This window comes from Poromitra crassiceps (assembly GCF_964638095.1).
Source record: "Poromitra crassiceps genome assembly, chromosome: 19".
NCBI classification, from domain to species: Eukaryota; Metazoa; Chordata; class Actinopteri; order Beryciformes; family Melamphaidae; genus Poromitra; species Poromitra crassiceps.
The window spans coordinates 10151092-10162143 of record NC_139646.1 but is presented as its reverse complement, the minus strand read 5'-3'; the positions used below and the strand labels follow the sequence as shown (position 1 = coordinate 10162143).

General features: G+C 42.6%; 1 protein-coding gene across 1 annotated transcript; it reads left to right on the top strand.

Moving 5' to 3' along the window:
- The first annotated feature begins 2259 nt into the window (after nt 1-2259).
- rps3a (ribosomal protein S3A) lies at nt 2260-9973 on the top strand. Its single transcript, XM_083655232.1, has 6 exons — nt 2260-2334; nt 3062-3165; nt 3314-3501; nt 5226-5434; nt 6102-6211; nt 9806-9973. The coding sequence occupies exons 1-6, from the start codon at nt 2273-2275 to the stop codon at nt 9934-9936; spliced, it is 804 nt and encodes a 267-aa protein (XP_083511358.1). The 5' UTR covers nt 2260-2272; the 3' UTR covers nt 9937-9973.
- The last annotated feature ends 1079 nt before the right edge of the window (nt 9974-11052 follow it).

Genomic DNA, 11052 nt, shown 5'->3' with positions numbered 1-11052 from the left:
CTTTATAACTCGTGAAACAATAAGAAGAACTTTGCCTCTCTCTATAGCATGCAGAACATAACATTGGCAGACGCATGCATCCTATGGCGATATAGAAACCAGACATTAAAACAAAGTGACGGCTCTGCTTTGCTTGCCTTTTCAAATCAGCACCAATTACCCTATGATGACCATGACAATGTCAAAGAGGTCTCAGTTTCACCCATTGCTGTTAATGCATACAGGCACATCCCTGTGCTAGAGAAAAATCTCTCAAGTGTTAAAGCATGTTTCTATTTAATTGTGTGTTTATTAGTGCATTCAAAAGATTTGTATGATATCCCCCATTCTTTTCCTATAGTGGTGACGTGACTTCATAGTTGCTCAGCAGCAGGATGCCTGAGCAACTGTGAGTGTTGTTGACAGAGGCAGCCATCGTCATTGCGTTGCCATTGACCTCCCAGTAAAGTGTCTAGTACTGTTCAGCCCTGCAGGGGTCAGTCATGGCAGCCAGCAGCACCACCACAGAAGATGCATGCCTTGTCTCTGTTGTAATGACAGATTACTTTGTCTACTGTCTGCAGCCCTAAAGTGTTATTTCATAAAAAAGGGGATATGAATTTAATTTACTGACCTTTGAAATGAACTTGAATCATCAATGCCTCATTATTTCTGATTGGGCTTTATAGGAAAATTAGACTCAAACGTGAGCACATTCAGTGCAGAACTTGTATATTTCACTGTGATTAAGTTTTTTTTCAAAAACTTTCTCTAAAATCTCATAATTAGCGCCTGACCTGACCTGAAGATAACATTTTCAGGAAATACAGTAGCAGGTGAACTATATTAGTGCTTGCCTACAGCTCTTCATTTGGATTAAGTCTGAGTGACCCTGAAAAGTGAAAAGTAAATGAATGGTGACAAGAGAAAATGATGCACAGATTAAAACCCACAATTAAATCCATCAGTTTAACCATGGTGCCTGTGCAAATTATGAAGCTGACATTTGGCATGGCATAAAAGTAAATAATTAAGCAAACACATATAGCCTAGGCTCAAAAACAATTTGGACATAATTGCAATGCTAGATATCTTTTTGCCACGTTAATAAGGAAGATATGGAGGCATTTTAGGTGACAAGAATTTGGACATCTGTTGTATAGGCCCAATTTATTTCAAGAAGAATCTTGATGGATAAGGTGGCTGCTGCAGTCTCTTTGCATCTGCCCCATTTTACCTCTCAAATTCACAAACAAAAATGCTGGCAGCGGTTGTAGCTACCCAACTGCTTTGATTTCAAGGACATACAAGGAGACAGCATTCATCAAAGCTTTTGTTACTTGTATAGATACAAATAGACAGCATAGATCTTTGTTTACATGCATTCAGTGTTTGCTTTACCAACAGACAACAGTCAGTCAACTGGTTGATGAAGAAGACTGTGCTGGAAACATCACCTTCAATACATCACAGCAATAAGGTGTATCTTGGGAGTGGCTTTCAGTGTGCAGCCTGCATTTTCACCAACAGAAAAAAAAGTCTCTTTGATACAATATCAGTGTGGGCGTGGAGGACAACAGCTTTAACACACCTGTGAGCCTATGAAGTGCTAGCGCAGAGTGGCAGGTTCTTCCTGTTCAGAGATTAAGATCTTGGGTGTTCATTGAAACTCAATGTAATTTTGGTGACGTGGTTACTTCAATAAAACGCTTGACATGTGTAAAGGAACAATGGTTCAGTTATTTGATAGGCCTACAGTGTGATTTATATAGCCTAATGCAGTAGTTTTCAATGTGTGGTCTGGGGACCACCAGGGGTACTTGAGGGAGTCCCAGGGGGTCCCAGACTATAACCACACACACACACACACACACACACACACACACACACACACACACACACACACACACACACACACACACACACACACACTGGACACACACACACTGGACTAAGAATAATTTCCCCACAACACATGATGTGTTGTGTGTGTGCGTGTGTGTGTGTGTGTGTGTGTGTGTGTGTGTGTGTGTGTGTGTGTGTGTGTGTGTGTGTGTGTGTGTGTGTGTGTGTGTGTGTGTGTGGTTATAGTTATTATATAGTTATATATTGTTATAGTTATTATTTTATAATGTGATATTAGCCTATATAGATTATTTCCAGCAGAGGTCGCCAAAGCCAAGCTACACAGCCATCGCGAGATGAGGCAGGCAAATCTCATGATCTCGGCCCTCGGCCCCTTTATCTCTCGCGATATTTCCTCTTTCCTCCTCTTTCACTCCCTGTAGCCAACATGGCAGTCGGCAAGAATAAGAGGCTGACCAAAGGCGGCAAAAAAGGTGCCAAAAAGAAGATGTAAGTAGCGAAATTCACGTATCACAGTGTGTAATAGACTTCGCTTTCTTCATTAGTGTCAGTTGGGGGTTAAAAATGTGAAGGATGAAGCCGATAACTAGCGGATTGTATGAGCCCAGTGCTTAAGCCCGTCGCCGGCCTCTGTTGCTGTACTGAGCTACATGCTCTTTCCATGCGTTGTTGCATTCAGTCATGACTGATGATTCCGTTGATTTCGTCAAAATTGTATTCTTCACCCAAGGGACTGGGGCTATGCCAACGAAAAGATGTCAACGCGCTAACGTTATGATAATTGGGTTTGGCCGCTTAGTAACGGTGGTAAAGCATAGCTAATGTTAGCTTGCGTTTAGCTAATGTTAGCTATCAAGATGGCTGTCAAATCCACCAGAGTTTGGATCCCATGTCCAGGATGCTGGCCAACATGACCGCACACCCAGTTTATTTTGATGTAACGTTAGTTAAATAAATAATTTGGGGAATTGTACGGCGCTCGGCGAACACATACAACCCACATTTTCATAATTAAGCTAACTCTGTCCTTTACAGTGCATGTTAGCTGGCTTGCTAGCAGAGTGTCAAGCCTGTGACTCCAGTTTCTAAGCCCTCTGTCCACCCTCTATATTGTATTTTCTCTGATGTGTAACGTTATGCACATCTAACAGTTCATGGTCTGTCGTGTCTGTGCAACTGTTTTGACTGTGCACTGTTTTTCCTTCTCCCCTTTCAGTGTGGACCCTTTTTCCAAGAAGGACTGGTATGATGTCAAGGCACCAGCCATGTTCAACATCCGCAATATTGGCAAGACCTTGGTCACCAGGACTCAGGGAACCAGTAAGTCGGCGTTTCCTTGATTTTCTTAAGTCAAAATACTGAGGGATTTGGGCACACAGTAGCAGATGTCTTACCTGTATTCTATACCCATAACCTGTGGTATTCATTGAAAACATGTATCAATGAAACCTGATACCCACCCATCCAGGAATTGCCTCAGATGGTCTTAAGGGACGTGTGTTCGAGGTGAGCCTCGCTGACTTGCAGAACGACGAGGTGGCCTTCCGTAAATTCAAACTGATTACCGAGGATGTCCAGGGCAAGAACTGCCTCACCAACTTCCACGGCATGGACCTAACCCGTGACAAGATGTGCTCCATGGTCAAGAAATGGCAGGTAATGATCACAGACTTTACATGCGTTGATAATGATGCAGTTAAAGCAACACTTTTTTAGAACATTTTCACCTTTTAACTTTCATGCCACTCTATAAGTCATAAGTAGTGTAGTGAGTGAGCCGTCAACATTAACCGCTTTGTGGTCTAGAGGCGATGATAGTGTAGAAATTGTAGAAGCAGGCTTATGACCTGGTTCTAAGGTCACCTGTTTGAAACCCTGGACCGCCTGAGAAAATGTGGTTGGAACTAACTACCATTGAGGTGTTTTTTTTTCTCTCTAGTAGTTGCCAGCAGCAGGGTTTCGTTATCCAGTAATTGCTGTCTTTTACCGGTAATATTTGACCGGAATTTCTCCCATTCGTATATGGCACATTGAAATATTCTTGGACATTTTCAACATTTTTCAACGAAACGCTGGCCAGCAGTAGATGTGTTGTGTGAGAGGCAAGGAGCTGCTTGGAAAGAGCATGGGTACTGAGTTGACTTTGCCTGACAACAAGCGCAAATTTGCAATAGCTGCGACCACATATGCAAATTTCCAAAATGCAGGATGATCATAGGGGCAGCGCACCCTACTCTGCCTCTACCACCCTGTATTTCAGACTGGCTTCCACCTCCTTTTTAGCCAGTTGGGATGAACACAATCACACACACACCAAATTTATTTCAGCCTCCTGCGCCTGTCATCCTGAAGTTATTCAAGGTGTAAAAGCAAATATACAATCATCGTCATCATCATCATAAAAGGGAGCAAGTGGGCTCTGTTTGTCTGTTTACATTTTTGTCCCACTGATGTCACAATGTCTTAGACATCATCAGTGATGTCACTTGAACACTCGATGCGAAGTTGAGCAATTGTGCGCTGCCCATGCCAATAGAGCAGGCAAGGCCACGCAGCAGCCGAGCTGCGGGCGATGTGTATGCGAGCCCGAATCAAGCGAGATTTCTAGTACTACTAAATTTACTCGGGTCACATAAGTTCATGTTTGGTAGGAAATCACCAATTTAAGTACCGGTAGACGATGCTGGTTGAGGGAAAGTGGTTATATAGTGTACTGTAAAGGGTTATATTAACTCAAATGTATTGAACAAAACAAATCTAGCTGTGTAAGAGTACCAGTGTTTCCCCTAGAGTGGAGTTGTAGCAGCGGTGGTGAAGCACAATTGTCTTTATTTCGCTTGCAAAGCGCGCCCTGCCTAGTCCTGTCTAGTAGGACAGCCAAATTGTATTGGGCAATGGTATGAAATTTCACAGTTTGGTACAGTATCTACCAAAACATCATGCCATTTCACAATATTCCCCCATTTTAATTAAACGTACATATGGCCCATCCAAAAAAACAACCTTTTCAAAATAACGGCTCTTCAAAATAACAATCCTCCAGTGGTTTGTTTTTCAATGTGAAGATAAATAACATAATTTTTTGAGGGGGACATTTTAACCAAACCCTGTCCCCCATGCTTCCTACACCTACAGTAGGTGTTGTGCTGACATCAGGTAAGCCACGAAGCACAACGTTTCTTGTTTAGCGGCATATGCTTTACTCACAGGTGTGTGAGCTGACTGGATATGAAGCGTCTGTAATATAAGGTTAGTTTCTAAAGAAACAATCTACAGCAGCGGTGGCCATGCATATAGGGGAAACACTTAAGTACTATGAAAGGGTGGAATTTGTCAAATACACATGCTAACCAAGATATGATGATATTCCCTCTGTTCAGACCATGATTGAGGCCCATGTCGATGTGAAGACCACCGACGGCTACCTGCTGCGACTGTTCTGCGTGGGTTTCACAAAGAAGCGCACCAACCAGATCAGAAAGACGTCCTACGCCCAGCACCAACAGGTCCGACAGATCCGCAAGAAGATGATGGAAATTATGACCCGGGAAGTCCAGACCAATGACCTGAAGGAAGTCGTCAACAAGCTGTAAGTAATGCACACCATTTCCCCCTCCGTCCGACTTGCTCGCTGAACATAAATATTTCCCACTAGAAACACTTCTAGCATGCCTCGCCTGCCCAACTGCACATGTGCAGTTGGGCAATTGTGAGCCCCGCGCGCGGAACCCCTCTCCTTATTATAGTAGTGAGATTTTTTCGTTGCGACTACACAGATTCATAGGCATTGGTAGGAAGCCTGCAGCATCGGTGCTGCCCCGATGGAATGTCTCCTAAATCGCACATAAACCTTTTACCAGGGTGCACTGCTGACTCTGAACTGCAGGTCTGTGCATTATTAAAAAACAAAAATGGCTTTCTTCATACAGCACTTGTCTCAAAATGTTTTACAAAGCACTTCACAATCATAACACAATAACAAAGCTACACAAGGAGCCTTTTATTCATATTATCGCCCTATAACAAGAACCACTAACCAGCCTTGGTTCTTTTAATGACCTTTATAAATCCTTTTATGTATTAAAACAAAGAATTTAAAGTGATGTCTGTATTTAGATCATTTGCCTGCTGTGGATTTGGCTTTCTGGTTAAGACTCCAGTCTCCATAGGCGGAATAGTGTTGGTCTCACGAAGGCAAATGGTTGTAAATGGCGTGCTGTGTACTAACGTGTTGTCAAATGTCTCTTGTGCTGCAGGATCCCAGACAGTGTTGGCAAGGACATTGAGAAGGCCTGTCAGTCCATCTACCCTCTGCACGACGTCTACGTCCGCAAGGTCAAGATGCTGAAGAAGCCCAAGTTTGAGTGTAAGTAGTCCACAGCAACAACACTGGGATGGCCATTGTCTACTCATGTTGCTTTCTCCTCGAGGGAACACATGACATGTTCCGGTCCCAGATGATGACCTGTGATTACTATATGAGATCGGCTGAAGTTCCCGTGACGAGAAAAAATGCTTCACTGACACAATCTGGAAAGGCATATTTGGGATGGCTGAACTGGTTTCTTAATCTTGAACTGGATTTTCGGTAGCTGGTCAAGTCTTTCAGAGCAACCCAAAAAGTTCCTTTGGTGTTTGAAAGCTGCAGACAGGGTTCCAAAACAAATTTCCCTCCTACAGGGTTCCCACGGGTCCTTGAAATCCTTGAAAGTTTGAATTTGGTTGGGGGGAATCAATGCCTTGAATTCTTTTTGAAAATAATTAGACATGAGTCATTGACGGTGCTTGAATTTGTTTTGTGCAAGAATACTTTTTTTTTTACTTAACGTATAGGTTTGATCCAGCACAGTTGAGTTCACACCATAGACATAAATAATATGGACGTATCTATTCCATTAAAGTTTAAAGTAGTTTTCTGGGCAGAGTTCAAACAGTGGGTGTCACCATCTTGATTTTTCGTCAGCAGACTGGGAGGGAATGGGTTGAGTCCTTCCGCACATCACGTGAGATGGGAGTTTCCCAGAGCCGCAGCTCTGCCTGCTATTGGTCCGTGATCGCCAAGCTGCGTGATCACTGGACAGGGGATCTGTCAATCACCCCCTTTTCCATCATCTATTTTACTCCAAACGGGCGATTTATATAAACATTGACCCCCCTACAGTTGTTATTGAATTTAATATTCTCAAAAGAAAGCGTTAAAAGTGTTTAATTTACAAAGTATACAGTTTTGTTTAGAAAGGTCTTAGTTTTCCTAAATATGTATTTGGGAAGCAGTCGGGAAGAAAAATATTTGTATTTACTCCCCCTTTTTATTTACACCCCCCCCCCCCCCCCCCCCAAAAAAAACTTGGAAAATGTCAACTGGTCTGTGCTAGAAAGGATTAGCCAGAGGCCGAGGGACATGAGTGACGATTGGTTTGGTTTAGGGATGAGGAGTGGTGATTCGTTAAGGTTAGGGTCAGAGGCTGGGTTAGGTCCCTTCACCCCCGTCCCTGCGGCCGATCCATTCTAGCATCAGTGAGCATATCACTGGCATATCACTGGCAAGCTGAACCCTCAGGAGGGTTCAGCTTGTTGACTCGTTGCCGAGTGCATTAGTCTACTTTCCACCCAAGCAGGTAGTCCTCTCAAAACGAGCTTTCTGATAAAGCTGCATTAGTCTCTTTCAGTTAAATTTGGACTATTTGCTATAAATCTTACCTGCACGGTTCTTTTGGTGGAGGGTCTGGCTGCACACCTCTGCCAGTTCCATGCTTCGTTGGTTATTTTGAGCTCCCAGTAATGTTACCTCAAACTGCAACAGTTCTGTGAAACTCGTCATTTTCTTATCAAAATAAAATCCCTGTGACGCTGCCACACAAAAAAAACACTGAGTGGTGAAATCTCCCTTATTCATATTTGGACACGCCTCACAACGTTATCGTTTTAAATATGAATGTATTATAATAAAATGTTTTATTAAATTCAACTACTTGGTAAATAATACTTTTGTATGGCTTAAAATCCATACTGATTTTCCATTATATCTTTCATACTTTTGCCCGTATGGCAGTGAAGTTGGCATTACAATTTCATTCTAAGTGGAATATTAAAGTCTTAAACCTAACTTGGTGGTCCCTGGGGCAGGTACCCTGATTGACACAATCAAGCCTCTTTCATTTTCTCTGAGCTTCTGTAAAGCCTTAGCCTGCTAGTTCTCATAAAATTGCTCAGTGTTGCAATTAAGCAAACCTTGATTCCTGTCTCAAACTATGCCATGTTTGGTCGTTGAATTTGAGGGAATTGGGCCTGGAAAGTCCTTGACTGTGATGTTTAAAAGGTAGCCACCCTGACCCAATCACCCATTGGTTTGTGGACTTCATTTTGAAGCTTCCGGTTGAGCATTTTGGCCGCTACCATCTTGGTTCTGATGCAGCTCAGCTCAGGGGACCACTGGACCGGTGACCTGTCAATCACGCCCAAAACAGTCTTTAAGTGCCGCTTCTATAAAGCTGAGGACACATACAGCCGATTTGTGGGCGTCGGCCATGTCTGGTCGTCTGTCTCCCGAGTATTTGCCGTGTGTCTCACAGCGGTGGCTCTAGTCGGCTTGTCAGCGGCTTTTCTGGCTGATCCTCAACAGGTTGAATTATTGGCGTTGGGTCATCACAGTGAGAAAAATCACTGATTGGCTGGTCAGGGCTAGAGAAATCACTCTTGATTGGCTGGTCAGGGGTAGCGAAGAAGTGCAAGGGAAGAGGGCACACAATGCTCTGCTCATTTTCCAACTTCATCTGATAATTTCAATACGCGTATATTTTCACGACGACGTGCCTTTGGGAAAGTCCCTCTAGCCTCTCGCTGCATGATATTTAGTGCGGGTTCTCGTTATTTTTCCACCTCTGCCTCTTCCTTTTTTCCACAAGTAAAATAACAGACGAGGGCTGACAGGCCAGCCCAGTGCCATTTGCAACTTTATCAGACATTCTTGATTAGAAGTAGCTATATTATTAGGAAACTGTTTAAGTGAGGGAAATGGTAGGTAAATGCTGCTTTGTTTCATGAATCGGGTCTCACGCAGGCACAGAACGTACGTGCTAGTTCAACTAAAAAAGATGTTAAGATTAGGGTTTTGGTTTTCTTATCTAACCACGACCATAACCTAACCCTAACCAAATTGTTGTACTTGCCTAAACTTAATGTCTAACCGTAATGTTTTATAAAAATGTGTGTGGTTTGACCACACATCGAACCCCAGTCCTCAGATTGGAAAGCAAGCACCTTACCCATTAAGCCACAGGACCGAGCACACCCTGAACTGCGCTTTTTTCACACCCTAACCCTAACCCTAATCTGAACCAAAAAAAAAAGTTTAACTTGCCGCACGTTTTCAGGAAGAAGCAGTTTGGGCAACCACTCAAATGAGTTCGTGGCATGGCTTTCTTACAGAAAGGTCTTCTTCCAGAAAGGCTTCAGGGCTAACTTGTGCGCTTTCCGCTTGGTGGGAACCCTGCTCCTGCATCATTGTCATTTTTGACTTGATTGTCCAGCTTCTTAGTTTTGCTGTAGTAGCACACTCACTGTCCTAAGTGGGATATGTCTCTAACACCTGTCTTCTGTCTGTTGGGATATGTCTAACACCTGTCTTCTGTCTGTTGGGATATGTCTAACACCTGTCTTCTGTCTGTTGGGATATGTCTAACACCTGTCTTTAGTCTGTTGGGATATGTCTAACACCTGTCTTCTGTCTGTTGGGATATGTCTAACACCTGTCTTCTGTCTGTTGGGATGTGTCTAACACATGTCTTCTGTCTGTTGGGATATGTCTAACACCTGTCTTCTGTCTGTTGGGATATGTCTAACACCTGTCTTTAGTCTGTTGGGATATGTCTAACACCTGTCTTCTGTCTGTTGGGATATGTCTAACACCTGTCTTCTGTCTGTTGGGATGTGTCTAACACCTGTCTTCTGTCTGTTGCAGTGGGCAAACTGATGGAATTGCACGGTGAGGGCGGTGGCGGCGGCGGCGCTGCTAAGGCACCTGGCGATGACACCGGGGCCAAGGTGGAGAGAGCGGATGGCTACGAGCCCCCCATCCAGGAGACAGTCTGAAAAGCCTCTACAGATTTAATAAAAAATGTAAATGAAAGATGCTGTGCTGTTGTCTTATGTTCCTGGGTTCTGTTATGCACATACTGTGTACTAAACTGTTTAGTGGAGCATGCAGTTAGGCAAACCATTTTAGTAGGATTCATTTCAAACTGAACTGTTGCATGATTACAATTTACTTTATTTTTTTACTATTGACACGTCAGTGCATTCAGGTTAATCGCTTTCTGATTTGAGGTCTTTGCCAGGTGGTGGTGGCTCAATAGTGAACAGTCAATTTTGTTGTGCACATTCAAACAGATGGAGGACCAGGGTAGTTGAACCATTTATTTTTGTTGAGTGAAGTATTGGATGATCGTCTGCACAAAGGAATAGAGAAAAGAATGTTACAGGTCTGAGTAATTCACAATGATAAATGAATTTAAATTTGGCTCATTGACTTTTAATGCATCCAAATTGGCATTTGACTTAACTAGCAGAAATAAAATGTATAAGACTTAACATTCAATAGTACACACATATCAAACAAACATAAAATACATTTTAAAGGTGAGAAGTCCATATCAAACTCCTCACATTAGTTTTTGTTCTGCATGGAAATGTTTGGTGTGAATTGAAATCAGTAAAAGGCCTGAAGGGTGTGTGAGTGTTTAGTCAGGAGTGGCAGTCTAGGTGATGTGGATGGAGACTTGTGATTTAACAATTTGTGTCATGTTTTTTTGGAATGTTATCTAAAAGGCTATGAATGATATATGAACAATCCCCTTTGGCTCCAATATGTCAACAAAATGAAACAAGAATTTTGAACGTGGCTTTATCAATTTATCTTCTGGAATTGTATGCAAAATAGTGCATATTTATGCCTCATTTGCACAATTAAACATGCAATTTCAGAAAACTTGTAATACATAGAAATTATTGTCTTAATGTTAGTCATCAACTGGGGAAGTTTCATGGTTATATCTATTAATACAAAATTTAACCTATTCACCTGTAGTGTCCATTTTGGTAGGATCATATTTAGGTAATTTTCAAAGCTTCCCCTCAGGATTTCCCCCCTCATTTAGAACATCCAAAATACATTGTTTGATTTTGTTGCAATAGGCCTTTTTCACAGTG

Excerpts from the sequence above, each read along its gene's own strand:
- rps3a (XM_083655232.1), top strand. The coding sequence starts at position 2,273 with ATGGCAGTCGGCAAGAATAAGAGGCTGACCAAAGGCGGCAAAAAAGGT. Across the intron at positions 3,166-3,313 it reads CACCAGGACTCAGGGAACCA|GAATTGCCTCAGATGGTCTT; the intron begins GTAAGTCGGCGT and ends CCACCCATCCAG. Across the intron at positions 6,212-9,805 it reads GAAGAAGCCCAAGTTTGAGT|TGGGCAAACTGATGGAATTG; the intron begins GTAAGTAGTCCA and ends TGTCTGTTGCAG.